This window comes from Lepisma saccharinum, chromosome 13, assembly GCF_977018435.1.
Source record: "Lepisma saccharinum chromosome 13, izLepSacc3.1, whole genome shotgun sequence".
NCBI lineage: Eukaryota > Metazoa > Arthropoda > Insecta > Zygentoma > Lepismatidae > Lepisma > Lepisma saccharinum.
This window is the reverse complement of record NC_139241.1, coordinates 13168625-13192412: the sequence shown is the minus strand read 5'-3', so window position 1 is coordinate 13192412 and position 23788 is coordinate 13168625. Positions and strand designations below refer to the sequence as shown.

Here is a 23788-nt window from a genome sequence, read left to right as displayed (position 1 = left end):
AACACTAAAACACTTGACGTCAAGTGTATCTACATTATTTCCGTCTATCGTGGCGAAATTTGAAATTGAAACTGTATTTACAGGTAGCAAAATTTTCTCGATGGCACCCTTCTGACATTTTAAAAACGCGTCCCTTTTTGTCTTTTTTTTTTTCTTTTCTTTAGCCTTACGGAATCCAGATTAAAATTTACGAAATGTGTCCCATTCCCTGGACATTCGTATAATCGCGATTTCACACACCCGCATGCACTAATGTGTCAAACAAGAATGACTTGAAATTTGTTGACACTTCGGCATGGTTGGAATATATGGCAAAATCTGGAAACATTCCTTCCCTGGGAGGGTTTGAGAGGCAATAAAAATAAAGTACTCATATCTCCAGATCTTTACTTCTATTTCATCTGCGGGGGCAATATGCCGACCCAAGGTCCTTTGACCTGCACACCACCTGTCTTGAGAGGCCTGTTTCTGAAGCCTCTTTTTGGAAATGGATTAAGTTGTAAAAATTTGATGTCAGAGGGGGGTAAGGCCGCAGAAAAAACACAGTACACCCTTGATTGAAAAGTAAAATAACCTTGTGTAATTTTTGTTGTGTTCCTTATGATTTATTTCTGTAGGATTCTCATTTAATATCTAAGTTTGAGACTGTAAATACTGTCATCAAGTACAGTTAAACGCAATATTAAAAAAAAACTGATATTGTTTTCCATGTTTCCTTCAGACAAGGAGTTTTGAAAACTTATTGAGAAGACAAATTTGACGTGGCAAATTCTAAATTTGTTGTTCATTTCTTTACAAGCGCTATTTACAATCTAAGTGCTTGGAATAGGGTGACCAGACACACATATTCAAAAAATAGGACAGGGCATGGCAAAAAAGGAGGACAAAGTCCAAAAAAAGAGGACACCGCAAAAAAAATTGCAACACATTTGCCATTATTACTCTTAACCCTAGCTAACCCGAGGGAGGTGGAAAAAGGGGGGGGGGGGAGCTGCCAGACCCACCACCTCTTCATAAAGACATCAATGTAACATACATAGAGATATACCTAGGGATCGAAATGGACCAGAGCTGACCGGAACGGCATTCCGATTTCATGAATACTATCTGGAACCTTCCCGTTTTGTCTCGTCACTGTCGTGATCGGAGATAGAAAACAGACAGCAGCATGATAACGATAGTAAAGAGTTCAGTTTTGTGCACATTTCCATTTTGGACTCTAGGCTGTGCAGGACAGAAATTTTTTGGTCGGGACGGTATCGGCACAGGAAATGGTTTTAAATCCCTGCGTTCGGAATGGGAAAAATTCGCAATTTCCAGACGGAAAATATTCAAAATTTCCCGACACTGCGGAAATCTCCATTTCTACACATCATTTCCCATTGAGTGATTGTTTCTTGGGTGTTTTTTTTTTTTAAATAATGAATTCCAAGAAGTTTCAGACACTTATACAACGCCGAAAACATCAAGAATTTATCACTTTCTAAAATGTCCATTTGGAATCCTGACTGTTAGGGAACTGAATTAATATTTTATGTAATTTAGGTTGGGACAAGAAATATAATTTTATTGCTGTGAACATTTCTGGCACTCTTTCATCAACAGGTGAAAGTGAATGACTACTACCCTGCCTCATATTTGTTTCTCCCATCCTTAAAACCTTGGTATCACGTTATGTATGACTTGTTCGTAAGAATGTATAACAGTATGCTCTCTTATGATACTGATGACATGCTTAGATAAGGTGATGGTAGATAAGCTCTCAGATGCTCAGCGAGCATTGTTCGAATATTTAACGCCGCTATTTTCTGGCCTTCGAGACTGGAGCCCGCTACTGCTTCTTTTCAAGTAGCTTCTTAATTGTTCTCATGATGTTGGGTTACCACAGAAATTTTGAGAGTTCGTACTGGGAATCGAACCCGGGACAAGTCGCACTAAAATCTAGAACGCTAACCAGTAGACTTCACGGAAGCCCTCTTCACAGCTATAGGTACGCTTAAATTTATAAATTAACATTCTCCAAATTTCATCATCGTCGCCACGATCAGGCCAGAAAGCAGAGAAATGTATTTTTTATGCTTTGGGTGCCTAATTTGCCTATTTGATTCAGAGTTTTTGCTGACTACAAATCTGCACCCCTACCCATTATTCTCGAAAACAAGAGCGTTACGTGCTTTGCACTAATGGAGTATTTATTAGACACTCGGTAAATGGTTTCATCTTGCCGCTGCGGTTGCAAACACGAGAGGCTGTAGTAAAGAGCCCAGCGGACCTTCAAGGCTTTGATGCCGACTCTTGTTTTAGTCTTTTCGCGGAACGGCACACCATCAAATTTGTAGGGCCTCGGTTTTCAGACAAATAACCATTTTATGATGCCTGTCCTCTGTCGAACATTAGGCAGGAAATCAGGAAAAGTTGGAGTCACTCACAAATGAGTCATTGATCCTTGTCGGCGAATTTTCACTGGTGGCTTGACAAGAGGGGATATAGTTGTCCGTTACCAGAAATACAACTTTCTTGTGACGCAATTTTTCATTCCACAACAATTGTGTTTCTCTTCCTTCTATTCAAGTGCAACCTCACTTGCACAAAATACGAGCAAATAACTGATTTGGAAGCGTGAGGCCCTGTGCGATGGCATGCGTCACACACCCCTAACGATGGCCCTGGTGGAGGATCATACATAAATATGGTAAATTTTATTTTTTATGCCTAAAACAACGATAATGTTGAATTTTCACAGTATTTCTTGCAAAACAGCCCAATTCATATTTTTTGCCAAATTTCCATTATTTTGAGATTTCAAATGGAAGAAAAATGTGTTTAGAACATTTTACTGCACACACACACACACACACATCAATGTTACTTTGCAACAATTAACATTTTTTGTGTTACTGCATTTGTGAAAAAATCAGGGTCCCTATGCAAAGCCAATGTTTCGTGACGTCATATTTATACAAAATTTAATTTAGTTTGCAATATGTATAGGAGTGTTATTTTAGTGTTACAAGTTTATACAACAAATTACTTAATACTTTCAAACACCCATACTATCAAGTTCTACACAGATATGAAATACATATTTACCTATGATCATAGCTGGAACAGCTATGCCAGCAACTAGTCCAATCCCTACAGGAGCACCAACCAATGTTCCCAACTGCCACAGAATTTTCTTTTTGCGAGACCAAGGTTTTTTACCCCAAAACGTGCATCCAGACGGACTAGAAGAGACAAAATAGATTCTTAAACTAAACATTAATGGTAAAAAATATGCATTATTAATCACAAAAATGTTGCAAATGCTTACAAGATACACTATTAATGATTCAACTGTTATACCTATATTTTCTTTTGTCGCTTCTTCAAACAGCAGCCAAGGTGGAATGTTAAAAAAATACATTTTCATGCACGTTTAATATTATAATATAACATGATATATGATATTTCTCAGTAATTTTAGCACAACAATTGAAAAACATTTTTGTTCTAAAATAATTTTAGATTCACTAAAAATTATTGCAATATTATAAAGCATATTCCTCAGTTTTCAAAAAAATCAACTTTTTCATACCACCATTAGCCTGTGAATATTCTGGAATTTTAATTAACTCGCAGGATAATTCAGATTCTGGAAAATGTCTGTTGGCAAGTAAGACCAAACATTTCTTTTTAATATGCACTTGCAGCATTTTGCACTTAATTTTCCAACAAAATCAAGTACTTTCCACAGTTTAGGAATACACTTCAGAATTGTAACAAGGAACAGGATAAATTGACTTTCAACAAGGGCTAAGCCACTATGGAGTCAAATTATTCTCGAAATTATGTAAGCATTTCGAGTTTCCAATTAATTTGCACCAATATTGCATAAAAACCTGCACTTTGTAATTAAATATCAGGTATTTTAATATTCTGATAAAATTCTTCAATATCTTGGAACATATGAATACTGTGAAGCCAAACTCTTGTAATGTATTTAAAATATTAATTAGTGATGGGACAGATTAAGCAGTACTCTATAGGTATCAGCTGATATACACATATATGTGTATCGGTAAAATTACAGATAATTTTTACTGATCTATCTACAAATATCTTATAATTTAGTGCAAAATTCTGCCATTTTGTTATAATTGTTATGGATAATCTCCATGCCATAGTTTCTAAAAAAGTAAATGTCTATACATAAAACTTATTTTGCATTGCAGTCACCTGGAAACACACATTGATTAAGGAGGTCAGTGAACCATCACGTTCTTCAAGGATCATTTGGAATTTTATATTGGATTGGTAGAATATCGGTAATCGGTATTGGTAAATTTTATATTGGCCGTTCCCTAATATTAATCAATATTTTGAACAACTTTTAAGTTATAATTATCAATAATCGATATCATTATCTGTGGGAATCAGTATGGGTATTTACTCAGCCCTTCTTTCAACAGTCTTCATTTGATATGCTAACATGATTACAAAATACAGTAAGTTGAATAGGCTATGTTCTTACTAGGCCTGTGGTAACCAATGCCTATTGGCTGATACATTTTCAAAGATGACAGATTTATTTTAGAAGTTATGCAAAATGTAACATTTTCACAGAGTGAAGAGTACATTTCAGCAAAAAGAGGACATGGTTACGAAATCTGAAATGGATTGTTGTTCGTAAGTAGTAACATATACAGGATGTGTACGGTTACAACAATCCAGAAACATGCAGTTAGCAACCATGAATTGCGTATATGGTTCATACATAAAAGTTGCTGTTGTAGACATTGCTATGTTGTGTCTGTTAAATGTTTTCAAGCATTGGCCATTGAAGGATCTTCACATATTCACATTGGTGATGAAGTGCATACTAGTAGTATGCTAGTCAGAAGTTTACAGCATAAAAGCATATTACTTTCAGAGGAAATTGAATTTTCCGTAAGAACTAAACATGCTATGTCCAACCTAAGTTACATCAATGATGACAAATTTCGAATTGCTTTCAAGTTGTAACCACATGTCTTTTACGAAATAAACACCATCTCTTGGTCTACAGTTGAGTAAATGTATGTGTTTCAAATCTTATATTGACTGTATGGAGGCCAATAAAAAAAGCATAAGAATTTGAATGTTTTATGCCCATTGTGGTGGAATATGCCATACACATCCTAGAAATTATGCATATGTGGAATTTCATCAATTCTGCATAAACATTATGTGGCAAACGAAATGTCAAGAATAAATAACAACTATTTCCATATTCTAATATTTAGAGCCAAATATTTATGGTGAATAAAAGATTGAGATTTCGGTACAAATATTGGGCATATTTTGGGATCAAAAGTCGTATATAAAATGGCACTTAAGTAAAAATGGTGAATACAAACAGACATTTCATTTAAAAGCTATCCTTATTACACAAAATTTACATTTCACTTCCAATAGCACATTTTATAGTTATCCGAGTATTAAGTTTATTCCTGTGTAAAGGAGTTCATTTTAGCTTCTAAAATATTTACAGCAGAATCAATCAATTTTCTGTGATTTCATAACTCACGATAATTCAGACCTCAAATGGTGGTGTGTCGGTAAACACTAACTTCGTGTTTATGAGTTCATTTCACATTTTGCAGTACATTATGCATCATTTCGTGACAAAACATGGTAGCAAAAATACGAAAAATTAACAATACAGTGTGGTACTTCACATTCGTGTTTTTGTCAAAAGGGAAATATGCATGCCCCTACTAATATCCTTGCATATAAATCCATGAAATTCTTTCCAATTTACCATGTTAACACAATGTTCATTTTGTGAACTTTCATTTGTATACAAAAACAATGTTTCTTCTGTCATACAACTTCATTATGTTCTCTAAGTTTCAACACTATGAACTTGTATTTTTTATCAACAGATGCATTGCCAATGAAATTAATCAATATTGATACATTGACAAAACAATATATCTGTTTGAACACTATTTAATTAAAACCAAACTACTATATTGAGCAAACAGATCTTACCTTAAATAATGAAGGTCACTTATTTCCTTCATACAAAGCCAGCAAAACTCAGCTCCACACACAGCACATGTCATGTGATTGCAGGAACCATCGTCCATTTTGACAATGAGGACCTGGCACCGGGGGCATGGCTTGATGTCATCTCCTGTCAAACAAATTTTATTTATAACATATTGTTTTGCTTTGAAAAAATGTAAACAATATCAATATGTGTAGGCATGCATGAAAATACTCTTTGAAAAAATCTGGGAAGTAACAAGTTCTCACAATCCACACAACTTGAAATTTAAAATTATTGCACTCTGAATATTTGAAATCACTACAAATTTTATAATGAGCATGGAATGTTAATTTGAAATTATCCATTGTCTAGTGCTATATACTATACTTATTCTAACACTATGTTTCGAGAGAGCACCTCTTCTCTCATCTTCGGGTAAAATATATTTTACAGATCAACCCAACGACTGACAGTCCTGTGATTTTTGCTACGAATCCAGTGCTTTAACCAATTACTACTATTTCTAACTTTTGAGAAGAGGGAGCCATGTGTGCTTGAATTCTAGACTGGGATGACTTATAGGGTTTTGGACCATTGCTATGAAGGCTGCTTCCTTCATTTTCTGTAGTTTCCCATTTGGTTCTTTGTGTAGTACTACATGCATGAATATGATTTGATTATGGCATTCCTAGATATAGAAAAGGCATATGATAGCACGGGCAGAACGAAGATTTGGAAGGCTCTAAGAGAGAAAGGAGAAGAGGAAGAGAGAGTGTGTAGAGTGCAGAGCACATACAAGGCCAACCAGAGCTGTGTGAAGACACCAGTGGGAACAACAGAGTGGTTCAGTATAAGTAATGGACTAAAGCAGGGAAGTGCTCTTTTCCCACTGCTCTTCATAATTACAGTGGATGTAATTAACAAAGAGGTGAGGAAGAAGATAGGAGAGGAAGAGCTGAAGGCCCTGTTGTTTGCTGATGACCTAGCAATATGGGGAAACTGTGAAGAAGTACACACACACCTTGATAGTTGGAATGAGGAAATCAGAAGACCAAGAATGAAATTCAGTGCAGAAAAGTGAGGTGCTAATAACAAGAAACAGACGTGTACCCCCCAAGAGCCCGAAATGAATCAAGAATAAAGATGGACATGGAAGAGTTGAGGATAGTGGAGAGCTTCAAATATCTAGGAAGCATAATTGAGAGAAGTGAAAGAATAGATGAGGAAGTAAACAGAAGGTCAAATGGGTGGTGGACTATATCAAAGTGTTCAAAGATTAATATGGAACAGAGATGTACCGATGAAATGCAAGAAGACGCATACTATGTGCCAATAATTACATATGGAGCAGAGACTTGGACAATGACAGAGACAAAAGAAAGCAGTGGAGATGAAATTTTTAACGAGTATATTGGGGAAGACTAGAAGGGATAGAATAAGGAATAAGGAGATCCAATAGACAGTGGGGGTGGTGAAGCTCCAGGACAGAATAGATCAGGCACAGATGAGATGGTTTGGACACATGAATAGGATGGGTGCATATATTAAAGACTGCCAGTAAGAGCTTACAATGCAAAAGGAGTGGGATTAAAGCAAAAGGGGAGACCAAGATGTCTGTGGCAAGAGCAGATAGTGGAGAATGTAATGAGAAGAGGACAAGATTGGAATATCGTGGAAAGAGAAGAGGTGTGGAAGACCAGAAAAAAAAATGGAGAGGCATAACTTCTATGCCGACAGAGCCAGAGGCAGGAAACTGCGAATGATGATCATGATGTAGTACTGTTACGTTAGTGAATTCACTCCATGCACATTTGCACATTCAGATATTTTTGGCCTGTTTCACCTTGCATGTGTGCTGGTTGTGTTCATCTATTCTTTTCTGTAGAGGACATCCTGATTCTCCTATGTAAGTTCGCCTGTATTCACACGGTATGTTGTACATTAAGTTTTTGCTAGCTTGTATGGGGTTCTCTGCTTTGGTGTTCGATAGTATGCTTGTTAAATGTCTTCTTTGTGCTGACTGATGTCCTAATTTGGAATTTTGAACCAATTCTACTATCTTTTCTGATAACCCAGGGATGTATGGTATGCATACTGTGTCTTTTGAGTAAAGTCTTTTTATCTGGAGACAAGAGAAGAGGTGTTCTCTCGAAACATAGTGTTAGAATAAGTATAGTTTACAAGCACTAGACAATGAATAATGTCCAATTAGCATTGCATGCTAACGTAGAACCACTGTCACTAACATTCAGAGAACTACAAATTTTATGTAGGATGTGAAGACTCAATGTCATAGTATCCATTTGATTTTATTTACCAATACTGGCAGATACTTTTTTGGCAGGACCTTTAAAAATGCCATAAAACACTTTCCTGGAATGTAATTATGTTGAAAATTATGCAAATTTCAATGTTAACATTTATGTCGCTCCAAGATTTTGTGAAAAACTGTACTTTGTGATTACAAGAATGGTATTTTAATTTTAAATCATGATGGATGCAATAAACGCGGTTTAAGTATCACCTACGTGAAGTTTCGTGTTTCCACGTTGCACAATTAGATAGTTACTTCAGATTGATTTCAAAGGTTTACTGCCTTAATTCACTAAAGGTACGGCATCTGGAGAGGAGAAATTAATTGGAAAAAGCTATCCAATTGTGCAACACGTAAACACAAAACTTCACATAGGTATTATAATACTCTGATGTAATTATTCAGTATTTTCAAATAAAACTTCGGTAAATTCACACACATGTAATTTGAGTGTAATACTAACACACTAATATTAAAATTTTGAAAACGTTATAATTGTTACAATTTTTTAGCATCAGTATTGGTGAAAATCTGCAAGAGTGTTGGTTCTAAGTGGTATCGGCTCAGCACTAATTAGATGTTAAAACAAATACAGGAAATTTATTATCATCAACAGTGTATTAATTGCTGTGTATATTTCAGCTTTCATACAAAGCTCCCAAGAGTCATATCAATGACATTATTCTGGAGCAATGTTACATGTATAAGCTGAAACAGTATTTTCAAGAGAGCACCTTATCTCTTGTCTTCAGGTGAGCGATTTCCTTTTGCGAATGGTGGGAATTAAACCTAGAGTAGAGCTGTGATTTTACTACCAATTCGATGTGCTAACCAACCTAGGGGAGCTGTGGAGTATTTTGTTAACCCTAGAACACTACTGTACGTAACATTTACGTATGCTTTGTGCTCAAACCCCTCCCCTACCTCCCACCCACTCACCCCTCCACCAATCAGTGTCTAGAACATTCTGTCAGACGCGAGGCAGCACTGTAGTAAGGAGGGTGAAAGCATTGAACGTCTTTAGTTTGTTCGTTATGTTGGACTCAATACATCAATAATACGTAGCGCTACTAATAGAAGAAAAGTCGTGCACGTAATTTTGACATTTGTAAATTCTATTTGGATAGTTAAAAAAAAAAAAGGTAAAGTGTTCCCCTGTGCATAGCAGAACGCCATGAAGGCGTATAGGGGGTGTGGGGGTAACGCCCCACACTTTCTTGATCCGGTCGTGAGTGGGGGTGATGTGATCAGCATCACGCCCCTGACTGCCTTTACCCCCAGGGTTTCCCCCCAGGTACCCATGTTATTTGACGCTGGGTGGGCGCCGGGGCCACTTCCAACGTTAGAAAAGTTCCCGGATTAGAACCGGCCGGGGATCGAACCCGGGACCTTGAGCATGGTAGTCAGACACGTTACCGACTGAGCCACCGCAGATTTTGAAAACAAAAGTTTAGAAGCATACACTATTTTCTTGTAAGACTTTTAAAATTACATTCGTTCCTTATTTACAGCGTTATGAATGTTGTTATTGTTTGTTTTTCATTGTTTGAACATTTCGCCCTCATTCATAATGTACGTACGGGCTTTCCAATCAAGACATTCTCTTAAAATATTTTAAAATGAAGAATATAACACCAATATAACTAAAATAAACAAAATAATGTTCACAAAGAATTGTCATTTTGTTTTCGTGATGTAGAGGTTGTGTTAAAAATCGATTAGTTCATGTACGTAAAATTTACGTAGTGTTAGTTACACTGTAATATTGCAACACAATAATGTTCTAGGGCTAATGCATCAGATTTGTAGTATAATCTCAGGTCTGTCATCCCACCACTGGCAAAAAATAAATTGTTCAGCTGAAAATAAGAGAGGAGGTGCTCTTTTGAAATGCAGTATTAGAAAAGTAGTAGGAGAAGCACTACACAGTAGATAAAACTACAATTAACGCTGAATGATAATAAAGAACCACTGTCACTAACATTCAGAGAATTATTGAAATTTTGCTCATTTCATTTGTAATTTAGTAAAATAAAACTAGTTTCAGATAAAGTATGACATTAAGATAAAATAACATACTGGCAAAAACTATCAGGATTTTGATAATCTAAATTTCCATCACTTCAGTGTACAAATCTGAAATTCTGTAAGTTTTAAGGGATTGAAACACTAAATTCATATACCTTACTGTTTGGCACAGATGTACTACTTAGAAATTTTAGCGAATAATGGAGGCTCAATTAGGACTGAAAACTACGGATGGCAACAAAATCTAATTTAAAATTATCTGATATCTGTGTCGGATGCAACTGATAATCTGGATAGTGCAGATTTGGTGAAGGATTTCTAGAAAATTCGTACAGTGAAATACGAACATGACGAATAAAAGAACATGTGGGTAGCCTGTAAAATGGACAAACGAAAAAACTGTCCAGATAATTCACACATCGGAAAACCGACCTTTGGGATAATACGAATATTCAGGTATGCACTCTGTCCCAATTATCTCTGGAACAGGCAAACGAAAACAAGTGTCTGCGCAAGGAGCAAGATGAGATGGCTCTACCAATGAACACTTGAGAGGAACGAAATTGCATGGATGGGGGGGGGGGGGGGGAGTGGGTGCAGTTGCCAGCCTTCCCAGCAGAGTGTACTGCTTCGCTCTGCCAACTCGATTTCCCCCCTTCTCTGGTGCTATGCATGGCCTTGCTCCAGAGATAGTTCAAACAGGATATAGGATATCTGGACAATTTGAATAATCCAAATAAGCAGATAATTTGGATAATCAGATATTCTATCTGGATATTTAAAATCTGGATAGGAAAATGATCCAATATCCAGATAAAATTTTATCAGGAATTGGCCATCCCTAACTGAAATCTGGCTCTGTTACATTTCTACGTAGTACATCTCCTGTGTTGTGACAAACAGTAAGGCAATTTCAATCTCTACGCCGAGATGAATTAGACACCTTCAACATCAACAGTGTCTCAAAGGCAGCAGATCCCGTTGCAGTAGTACATACACAGACAATTACACACAGGTAAAACAGGGAGAGTAAAAAATCAGATAAAGCCAGAGCTGGCTCGGTAGCTCTGTTGGTAGAGCAATGGCACGGTTAACAAACATCATGATTCGAGTCCTGGTTAAGCCTGCATTTTTTGTTAAAATTTCTACGTAAATGCAGTTTGATTTTGCAACCTTCTTACTCTTTCAAATATTTTTCTCAAACTTTTCCTTAACTGAAACCAGTTAATACTCATGTTAGCAAGTCTTCAACGCAATTCTGCTAAAATACCTATATTTTACAGCAGTGACTTGTTCAGAAAGTTTCACAATTAAGAGTTAACATTGATGTGTGTTGATTGAGAAACATTTTCGATAATGAGCAAAATTGTGCAGTTCTGGCAGAGATCTGGCATGCACCTACTGTCACAATAGTGTCAAAATATCTATTTCTAGCATGAGAAATAGAGGAAAATACCTTTCTCAAAAATACTTTCAAACATATGAAACAGTCAGGAACAGGTGTAGGCCATGCAAGCCGCAATTTAAAATATTAGTTTAAAAGCACACCGAAGGTATATTTTAGGTATGTTTGAGAGAGAAGGTGTACTAAAATAAAAAAAGTGATTTTTGAGAAAAGTAACACCATTTCTGAAAGAAAGAAAAAAATTACACTGGAAAATTGAGGTCTCCAATAATTGAACATTTAAGAGGAAATCTGTAATGTGAAGTCGGTACTTACGATGTTGAGAATCCTGACTGAAGCTTACAGAAGAAGAACGGACGTTTGGAGATCGCTGTGCTCGAGCAGCATCACAAGTTTGGTTAGGATGCCATTCTGCTTTGCAGTGGTAGCAAAAGAAGGCATCACACCCTGGACGTTCACATTTTATTTTTGGGCAACTTGCACAGCCAGCAGCAATAACTGCAAACCTGCAGATTAAATAAGGACCATAAGATTGCATGGCTGTTCTCTAGAATGACTACAGAAATATATTTAACACTGTAATAATAATTATAGATAAGTGATTGAAATAACTATTCTTAACATAAATATAGAATAAATACGTGCAATCTTTGAAACTCAGCTGTGTTTTGTGGTTGTTTGTTCCAGATTGGTATAAGAAATTCAGATAAAATAAAGTGAAGATTTTTCACATCAGTGTGTTAATAATCACATCCATTGCAAATAAAGGGTGATTCAAAAAGGACTTTACTACTTTGAAAGCATATAGAAATGTATTCAGATAACTTACAGAGTCTGTTGAGCAAAACACATCTAGTTTGTCATACAACATTCATGTAGGGTCGATGTGGCTACTATTTGTAATGCGGTGTACACCCCACCTGAAGTCTATTTCATTCCAGACTTTCACCAGTAAGTCAGGCGTCACTTCTGCAGCGGCAGCGTTAATTCAAGGTCTTAGCTCGGCAAGATCAGCAGGTAAAAGTGGTACAAAAACCAGATCCCAGATCTTTAATAAAACTACAAAAGAAAAAATCTATCGGCACAAATCTGGGGAGCGAAATTGCCACGCAACCAGTCTAAACGAAGGTTTTTTGCCAAGCGTAAATTGTAGGCCTACTAGGAGGTGCCTCTTACGATAATCCTTACGAAACTTACAGTGCACTGCCGTTGCTGATTGAGTCTCGTGAAACCAAAACACACAGCGAGCATCCGCACCAGTAAATATAGCCATTTTCAAGAACAATGCTGACAGCGCTACTGGTGGGCGAGTTCAGTACTAATGGACTATGTGAATAAAAATTTGATGTGTTTTGCTTTGCAATGGCACCTCAACCGACTCTAAGTTATCAAAATAAATTTTTATATGCTTTCAAAGTTGTAAAGTCAATTTGAATCACCCTGTATGTTAATCACTTATCTATTTCTGCGATTCATTTCTACCATTTGCAACAGCTGTGATAAAAGATTGAAGAACAACAGCTACTTGTGAATGGTTTTTCTTACATGTACACATTGCTTTCATTGTAGAATTATTTCCCCTGTAGGTACAAGCATAAAAACACAGTTTTTGTGACATTTCGGGAAACACATGTTCCCTTATCAGACATTTATTTTTATAATTATTATTATATACGTATTATTATATTATATATTGGGTTGATGCATAAGTTTGTAGTGTTTGTATTTGGTATGGCAACACTGTGGTGTTAGGAGTTTGTATACCGTTTAATGTTCATCAAATGGAGTGGCATTGTTGTGCCTCTGAATACCCATTGAATTATGCAGATTTGAAGGAAGGCAATGTTATTTGTGGGCTAAAGAACAATAAGTGTCCAGTGGGGAAAAAAAAAACATTTCCAACATATTCTTCTGTCTGAGTTTAACATTGTGGCAAAGGCAGTGGAGGTGGCTGGAAACATTTGTCCCTTGTATGGGGAGAATGCCAACAGGGAAAGCAGGGCAAGAAAATGGTTTTGTCATTACATAGAGGGCATTTTTGACTTAACCATTTCTCCATGTTCAACAAGACCATCAGGCTTTAATGAAGACAGTTTAAATGCTTTAATCCACAAGGATCCACATCAGTCGACTCGAGAATTACCAAATGTGATGAACTGTGAGCATTCAACCATCGTGTGCATTTGCATTCCATGGGTAAGGTTCAGGATATCGCACACTTAAAATGAAAACAACCAAATCAGCGAGTAGGCCAGGAAGACAGCAAGTGCTGCAACACTATAATGCACACCCACACTCCCCTAACATGACAAACGCTGCTATCCAGGAGCTTGGTTGGGTAGTTATTCCACATCCTCCTTACTCCCCCCGATCTTACACCCTCGGATTGCTACCTTTTCCCCTCTCAATCCATCAATCTTCAAGGAAGCTTGTTTGGTGACTAAAATGCTCTTCAAACTTGGCTTGACGATGCTTTTAACCCCAAATCAGCCGATTTCTTCAGGCGTTGAATTGAAAAACAGCCCCAGCTTTGGTAGACAGTCATAGACAATTAAGGAAAATATATTACTGATTAATTCATTTCTCATGTTCATCTCAAGTTGGTATCAAATAAAAATTCTTTTGCCATGGTGAAATGAAAAACACTACGAACTTATGAATCAATCCAATATTTTAGGGATGGGACAGATTAATTGGCACTCTACCGGTATCAACCGATATAGGCATATTGGTGCATCATCGGTTTTTTGGTAAAATAACCGACTCAATATATCTATAAATATCTTATAATTTAGTGCAAATGCAAAATTCTGCCATTTTGTTATACACGGGGAAGTCAATATATAAGTCGCAAAATTAAATAACTTCGAATTGCTTCAATGTGAAATTGTTTTATGGATATCAGTTGTTGCACTGATCCTTCCCGCAAGTGTCTGTGTAGGTGGCAACACCACCGTTTATCATATACGGTGCTAGAAGTCATGTTCCCTTGCAGTGGTTAGAAGGGCCAAATTAAGATTAAATTGGTCCTGATGTTGCTACTAGGTAAACTGTTTAACGTAAAATTGATAGCATTAACTTCAAATCTTTGGTGAACAATAAACACAACGACGTTATAGTTACGTCACAGTGCAAAGAATAATAGTAACTGTATAATAAGTAACCCTGTGTCTAGGCTTTTGAAATTGGGGCTCCAAATTACATTCTAAGATTTATTTTCAGGTTAATATAGCCAAAGAAAACTGAAGGCCTCCCCAATGGCGCAGTGGTAGCGTAGTAGTCTTGTAATCAAGGGGTCCCAGGTTCGATTCCTGGTGGAGGCAGATACTGGTTCGGATCCCACTTTAAACTGTAGGTCCAGTCCCAATTAGCTTTACTGTGCATAAAGTGGACTTAAAACACCAAATCAATCAATCAAAAGAAAACTGTTCAGCTTTCGGAAAATTCTCGTCTGTTTTCATCTGGGTCTATTTCAGGAATGGGCATAATGCTGCAGCATCAATAGCACCCACCTTAATCAGTCACTGGCGGTAAGTCATTCAAGTTCCAAGTGGGTAAGATGGCAGGTGTGTTAGCAGAGTGTACGCGTGGTGAGTCAACGGGCCATAATTTGATTTCTGTGGGTGCAGGGCAAATCTACTGAGCAAGTGCACAAGGAAATGTTACTTGTTTATGGTAACAAATGTTTATCCAGGAAAGCCGTACAACTGGGTGGAACATTTCAATCGTGGTCAAACCAGCATCATGGTGTTCTTCTGTTGGATGACAGCTCTTGTCCACACAGTGGCTCACATACGGTCCCTACGTTGGGAACGACTGGAACATCCAGCCTGCAGTCTGGATTTGGCACGATCCGACTTTCATCTCTTTGACCCACTGAAGAATCACCTGGGTGGTCACTGGTTCCAGGATATGGAGGAGGTCCATCGGGTGGTTACAATCTGGCTACGACACCAAACACAAACCACCTTCGCTGCTGGCTTTGAGAGACTTGTGAAATGCTGGGACAAGTGCCTAAATGTTCATGGAGATCACGTTGAAAAATAAACCACATTTCATCAGGTAACTATTTCAACTTCTCTTTCTATTCCATTTTGCGACTTATATATTGACTTACCCTCGTAAATTTTATGATAACCCCCATGCAATACTTCATAAAAAAGTAAATGTCTAAATATGCAACTCCTTTTGCACTGCAGTCACCTGTAAAACAACATTAACAACAGAAACTAGGCACAGTCGACATCAACAGTGTTTCAAAAGCAACAGATCCTGTTGCAGTAGCAATGTCAGGTAAACGAGAAAGAGCTGAAAGTCAGGCAAAACCAAGACTGGCTCAGTACATATTTACTTCTAATTTTTGAGACTGAGACTCCATGTTTCACATCAGTCAATAAAATTTCTGCAGAAATCAAGAAATTTTAGGTCAGTAGACATTATACAACCATCTGTGTAACCAAGTTACCTATGATCTTGAGTTTTGCAGAGACTTAATAAGTCATTCAAGACCAAATCTTTTCTCTCTACAAGTAATAAATTAAGCACACTTTTTTAAAATATGAAAGAACTCTCTTCAATACTAACAGGCTAAAGTTCTCTTACTACATGGAATACGTTATCATACCGCATTACTTAACATCTATGCAAATCATTGATAATACGTACCCACAGTCTGGTGCAGGGCACCACCGAGTATCTGGATCAGTAGCCAGAACTCTCCGCACCATGAAATCTTCATACTTTTCAAACTGAGTCTTATCATTCAGTATCATTCGTATATCTGGAAGGAAGAAGACAAACTATCATCATAAAATAGGAATACTCATATGAAAAAATCTCATTAATTTTCAATGACTTGTACAGAATTATTAATATATTTGGTTTGTTATTTCATTATCATCTATTTTAAAGAACCATTGAAATTATTGTATATGTTGATTGGTAGAAGTAATCAAGTACCCTCCAAAACGTAGTATCATAAAAAAAGCAAAATTGTAGTCATGGAAACACAAAATACTGACTTTACAGACATATTTTTAGAAAATTGACTTTACTGGCAATTTTCCACCTACTGCCCCAGGCAATTTCTCAACTCACCTGTCACTTTTGCCAGTCCAGATTACAATCCATCACTCTTCTATATTAGGCCACGACATGGAGAACTAAGGCCTGTCAAGTTTTTAATCTACACTTATAGGAATGATATTAGCATCCTATGCTAATAAATTATGTCAAAAGACAATGAACAGCCACATACTGGTTTCCTTGGTAAACAACATTGGGATTGGGGCAGACTCTACATTTTCTTTACGTACAGCAGACATGGGCAACTCATATGGTCTTGTGTAAGCTGGTGAGCACTCCATGCAATGCAAGAGTTTGCACAATACATGGCTCAAGGTCTCCTGCCTTGCTTCCTCTCTCTCAGCATGTGTGTAATTTTGTGTGTAATGGAATGAATGATGTGTGAGTCTTGTGCAGATTGTTGAAAATACTATAATTTATGAAGTCCCACACCATGGCCATCAGACTTTGGGCTCGGGCTACAGAACGTATGCAGGTTCAAGTCTCCTGGGGGACGCGTAATAACTTTCCTCCTGAGATTTTAGCCTTGTATGAGACCAGTGGCCACCCACCATCGTGATGAAATTGGTGAGCTATAAATCAGTAGTGTAACTCAGTCATAGAAAACCTGCAACAATGACTGGGGGTTTTTCGCGCTGATTACAAGTCACCCTGTAACTGGATGGAGGATAACCCACCTCTACTGAGGCATGTGGGAGGGAGGCAGAAAGTTCGTAGGTAGTCCAGGGTTATGTTATAATTTATAAAATTTAACTGGCAATATTTGATTTTTATACCAATCTAAAGGTTTTTCACATAATTTCAATGCTTGACGAACTTCTACAACCTTCATTTCTTACTTTTTCTCTCCCAGAGTGCACCTCTTTCAGTCACTGTCTCGCGGTGTGTGCAAAGAAACAAATCTTATCAAAGGAACACTGTTAACTTGAACAGGACAGAAAGTGAATAACAGTGCGAGATGAAACTTCCAACTTTGTAAAACATCCAGAGCTAAACTCTGCAACATTTCAGCATAATTTTGCATCCAACACACCAAAAAGAACAAAAAATGAATTTAACACCTGGCAGAAAATATGTTTCTCATGACCATTCCTATTTTTTCATATTACCTCCATTTTCTACCTCTTGGATAATTTGCAACAATGATGAATAGTGAAATAAATGATGGGAGTATGCACAATGATACATCCATGGAGCTGCCTCCGTGGCTCATACAACAGAAGGACCTGTAGCATTAATGTCTGTCAACTTTATCCACTCATACTGGTAAGGTGCGGATTACTCACAATTAAATATAAACTTTAAGCTAAAATGATTTGCATAGATGTTAAGTAATGCGGTATGATAACGTATTCCATGTAGTAAGAGAACTTTAGCCTGTTAGTACGAAAAATATCTCATACTCACACACGTAAGTTGCCGATTTTTTAATCTTTTAGTTTATCCACTCAACATTCCTTATCATCATCACGAATGATCATGTTTAGGGTTCGGAATTTGATGACAAATAATCTTTTTTCTGAACCTTGAAAACAATGCTAAACCTGATATAAGTCCCTTTCCCTTCAGTTAGAACCAGAAAACATTATTTCTTATTTTGCATATTTCGGTCATTAGGTCTTTTTCAGTGGGTTTTTTTCTTTTGCCATTTTTACTGCACTTTCTTTCAGTTTTGAGGTTTTCTTCATCATCACTTTTTGTTTCATGAATTTTAAATAAATTTGCTGGCATAACTTACATATTGCAATTTTTCAGTAAGTTCGCCGTTAATCGAAAATACGGTAAATTTATTTTTCCTCCAGCAAACTTAAAATACATTGTGTGAAGCCTACTTTGATGTTTCGTTGGTGGCCTCTTTTATTGCTTTAATATGTGGTTTTAAAATAAAATTGGTCACAATATATATATATATATAATCTGATGTACGTGAAACACAACCATATTTTCAGATCTCAGATGCTGACCGACTACTGTATCGTGGACCACTCTGAAAGAAGTTTAATGACTTGTACAAAAAAAAAAACCTTCCCTTGAGTAAAAATAAAGAAAACTACAACAGCACTTAATTGCTTTTATCCCTTTGCTTCAGTAGTTTAAACCATCGAATTATTCAACTACTTCTCTTGTAATTTATGAAAAAATCAAGCTTTCGTTTTCAAAGCAAAAATAATTTTCAAGTCATTTTTTAAAATTTTCAGGTCATTTTTTAAAGAATTTTTAGGTTCTTCTATAGGTAATTTCTTTAACATTTTTTACATCATCAACTTCCAAGCCCTAATCATGATTAACCAAATGTGGCAGAAAAGCAACATAAAATAAGAAAGTTGGTAGCTTTGCGCTTACCACTACACCAGAGAGCAAAACAATACATTTACATAACACAAGCCAACTCTGAAATACTGGGGATTAACATCTCAACTAAACACCCTCCTCCTTTAAAGGAATGTGAAAAAAACAAGGAACATTCACAATGGTAAATAATGCAAAAATTATTTTGCAAATTTGAATCATTTAAATGCTTTACTTTCTCCCAATTTTAGTATAGGAAATTACTTTCCTTGTTCTTAAAAATTATGACCCAAGTCAACATACACCCATTAACTATAATGTTGAATGTGCAGAATGTGGGTGCCTTTTTTTTTTTTTCTCTCCAATTTGAGTGTGCAAAATTTCATAGCAGCTTCTGTGTGTTTCTTCCTTAGTCTCTGGCAACACTGCTCAATCCTCTCTGACCCTCTTACAACAGTATTGCAACTTGGCTCACTCTGAGATGCACATGAGCATAGAAGAGCGCTCTTTTACAATTTAAGACTAGTTGCCCAGGCTTCATAAACAGGATGCTTAATACATGTACTGGCTAGTAAATTGTTTGACTACGCTGACATAATACAAAAAAAACAGAAACATTCTTACCATTGGGATGCATAGGTTCTGAGCATTCTGGACATGCAATACACACACGTGATTCCGAAATTTCAATGCGTAAATATTGCTGGAAGCAGTCATAGCAAGATCGGTGACCACAGGTTGACAGCTCTGGAAAGTATTCTATTGGAAGCTCTGCCAAACACAATGGACACTCAGCTACAGTTACCTCTCCACTCTGAAATAAAAGTTAATTAGGTGTAGGATGCAAGAATTCACAGAAGACTGTCTTACAGGACTGCACATGATACATAAGTTTCAAGTTTGACACGTCTCTTAAAAATTACTATAACTTCTGCAAGTAGAACACAGTTATATACACAAAATTTGAACTAATAGTCTTTCGTAACTTTACAAATATTATATTCTTTCAGTTTATTTTCTAATTCCGCTTCTAGGTGAATTTGAATAGTTCAGTTATCAGACAGGATACACACACATTGAGATGTGATCCTCATGATACCACGAGTGCATATTCAGGGCTATCTACACTATCTGTGAAGCCCAGACTCAGTGACCAAAACAAAGAAAAAAATATATCAGAAATGTGCATAAAATTGTTCATTTTAATAAGAACATGAACCTGATTTCTTAGGAGTTGGCACCTTGATATTTTAGGGGTTGGAAACATTGCCCGCTTTCTTTGAATTTGTGAGGTGGCTGCGGGCAGCTTTCCAGGGAGTGACGGGCGAATGTGACAGAGCTATCTTAAGGATCACCGATCGGTGTTGCAAATCAATTTTTCCCAGCATGTAATTTCCCTAGGAACAGGAAATTTGAAGCCAAATCATCGCAGGTTAAGGGGAAAGTGTGTCATATGACAGGGGCAAGAACATCATTAAATGCTTGCAGGCGATTTGGAAAAGAGGTTGTTGACTTTCAAACAACTAGATTTACAGTGGGGAGGAGAAAATTGTTGGCTGACAGGGAATGGTTTATGAGTGCATCTAAAAATTACTGAAAGGACAAGGACCAATTCTAGTCTACATCGCGTCGAGTGGTCTTTAAGGATTCCTTGGAGCATGGAATTTATTTAGAGGCAGCTTGTGAATACAGTAGTGAGTGGATTGTATTTTTGTGAATGATATGTGTGGTGTTGTGTAGTGAACTGACATGAGGGACATAATTAACAAGTTGTCTATTTGGCTTACGCATGACAATAAGCTCCAAATCGTTGTGGATTTTTCATTTGTCCACTTTATGCACAGATAAGCTAATAGGGATCGGACCTACAATTAAAGTGGTATTCAAACCATGTATCGAACCCGGAACCCCTTTTAGTTTCAAGGCAACGACGTTACCACTGTGCCAACAAGGATGTCCCGAACTTCAAATCATGAAAATAGGTAGCTAGAAGTTTTATATTTATTCTCGTATATAGGCCTAGATAAATATTCCACAATATGGGCCTCTTTATTTATGCAAATAAGAATGAAATTTTTCCTTACTGACATACTGTACATTTCCATATTTTATTTACGAGGTATATATTTTTAATCACAATGTCACATCACTTCAAATGAGTCAAACAAACATCCCCACCAGCACAATTTTGTCCATTTGAACACTACAATATGGTGTGATAGCCCAGGTTTTTAACCCAGTATATGCCACTGCATGATACATATACCAACCTTAGTGGCAAAGTGGTTAGCACAGCATGCTACAATGTCAGGGGTCCCTGTATCGAATCCCAGCCTGGGCATGGGTGTTCTTTGCGAAGGTCCCTTCATTAATTTCATCGTATCAGCACTTATCCTCATCTTCGCAATTACAAAATGTGGCAGAAAAGCAATGTAAAATAAATTTTTGCAAGCACGAGTATACACGGTTTCTAAAACCATAGATCTGAGCTGGCTTAGTGTAAACACAAAAATGTAAACACTGTGTCAACAGGGGAGGTTACTGCCCTAATAATACTAGGGCAAATAAAATAACTAAATGAAAAGGGATGGGGGGGGGGATTCTTTTATTTCATGTATTTTCTGAGGCTACAAATAACTTTGTGGCATATTAGACAATTTCAAGGGGCCAAATTTCCGGGAGAAGATGTAAAATGTGCAAATTTCATTAATATTGTAACAAAAATGTGTAGTGGATATGTACAATGTAACCCTGCTTTTACATTCCTAGATTTTACATGTTCACCCATTATAAATTCAATCTTTACAGTTCCAACAAAGTAAAATGTTACAAAATTTGCCCGATATTACAATTTTTTCCCTGGCGCCCCTCCAAGATAAAATTGAGGTTCCATCCATATCTTGTTTAAATTGACAGTCGTTTTTATTGCCACTACATTGTAATATAATAATGTCTGAAATAGCTTTACCTCGGGCAGAAACTACCCACAAAGCCTTTAAGTAATCTAAAATATTATTTACTGTTAGTACGAGTCAGAATTATTACTCTTACATCTGTTACAAGCATACAAACACAGATTCTTGTTGTTGACATTTTGGGAGAACACATGCTCCCTTCATCAGACACAAGGTGAGGGAGAATTCAGAATGCATGAGCTACCATTTTATGAACACAACTGTAACTAAAGTATTGAGTATATTGTCCATGTCCTAATAAGATTAAACAAGTACGATGAACATCATTAAAATTATTTTCATGTATACATATTTTCTATTATGCATACAACTAATTGAATTTGATATAATGCATACAGCAATTCATATGCAGCGCAAACTATGATCCAATGTCTTAAATTTCAATCTACTTATGAAGAAAATATATCTTGTTCTGATTCCATGATTGTCTCGTCCCAAAATTTTTCACCAGAACTAATAAAACTCATCTTTTTAATATCTATGTATTTTATAAATTATCAAAAATGATTGATTGATTTGCTTTTTTGTGCCACTTTTGGCTAATTTGCGAAGATGGGGATGAGTGATATGATGAATGGATACTCACAAACATCCATGCTGAGGCTGGGTTGCGAATCCGGTACCCCTGGCATCGTAGCACGATGTGCTAATTACTTCGTCACGAGGGCTGGCTCAAAAATGATGTTCTTGAGATTTTCAGAAATGAACATTTTGGAAAAGCTATAAAATATCTTTCTTCTGGATATGGTCACGTCATATAACGTATGCAAGCCCTTAAAAATAACTTTAAAATAGGTCCAAAATGAGATTTCTAGCTCAATTAGGTGACAATTACTGATGTTAATTCAGTTTATGAAAAAAATAATCAATTTTTGGAAACCAAATTCTATGAAAATGAAAACTTGTCTAAAAACAGCGTTTTGAATAGTCTCTATAGATACATCTCGTAAACCAAAAATCACTGGAAGGGGAGAAAAGAAGGTAAAGGTTTCTGGTTGATTTGGCATGGAACGAGCTATAGACATTGTCTGAGAAAGTGATCATAAGAAATGGATGTATGAGATATATTGCTAATTAGTTTTCAATGTATTATTACTCAAACAGTTTGCCATATATGATGGCTGATAACTCATGTCTGAAACATAATGGTGTTATAACGTACATATGTGAATTTAAGAATGATTAATGACAAATTACCTTCCCTGCGCTTGATCCGAGAAATGATGCTTTACTTGTGACTCGGACCATGTCCTCATACTGCACAGCCACACCACCGCCTCCGATGGGTCGTGAAACATCTCGCTCTGGGTCTCTGAAAGGACCACTCCAATGTACCTCATTCTCTCGGCTTGCTAAAAAAATAAATAAAAACACATTTTAAATTATTATCTATATATGAACAAAAGTAGAATGGCATCAGGCAACCAAAAAGTAGAAAAATAAAAGATTTCAACTACCTTAAACCATTGCACTGTTACTTGTAAATCAATCTGATATTGGGACACACACAGAATCATTCCTCTTGGTCTAATCAAGTATTGCAGTAACATTTTTTTTATATAATACAGTAAAAACTGTAAAACCTGGAACCTCTATAAGAAGGAAACCTGTAAATACGGAAAAAAGTCCCCAGAATGGACCGATTTTATACCTGAAAATGACCAGCTTAAGGCGGA

The 23788-nt window shown here is 36.6% G+C and overlaps 1 protein-coding gene across 12 annotated transcripts in view; it reads right to left on the bottom strand.

Annotated features, from left to right (window-relative positions):
* Positions 1 to 23788, bottom strand: part of LOC145997180 (E3 ubiquitin-protein ligase RNF19A-like) — a 222265-nt gene that overhangs the window by 83834 nt on the left and 114643 nt on the right. For all 12 annotated transcript variants that reach the window (XM_083133876.1, XM_083133875.1, XM_083133886.1 and 9 more), the window contains 6 exons: positions 23310 to 23464; positions 19762 to 19951; positions 16429 to 16543; positions 12079 to 12269; positions 6016 to 6160; positions 3091 to 3227 (listed from right to left, as the gene is read on the bottom strand). In XM_083133876.1, coding sequence (XP_082990002.1) covers positions 3091 to 3227; positions 6016 to 6160; positions 12079 to 12269; positions 16429 to 16543; positions 19762 to 19951; positions 23310 to 23464 — 933 coding nt within the window. The remainder of the gene's footprint in view (positions 1 to 3090; positions 3228 to 6015; positions 6161 to 12078; positions 12270 to 16428; positions 16544 to 19761; positions 19952 to 23309; positions 23465 to 23788) is intronic.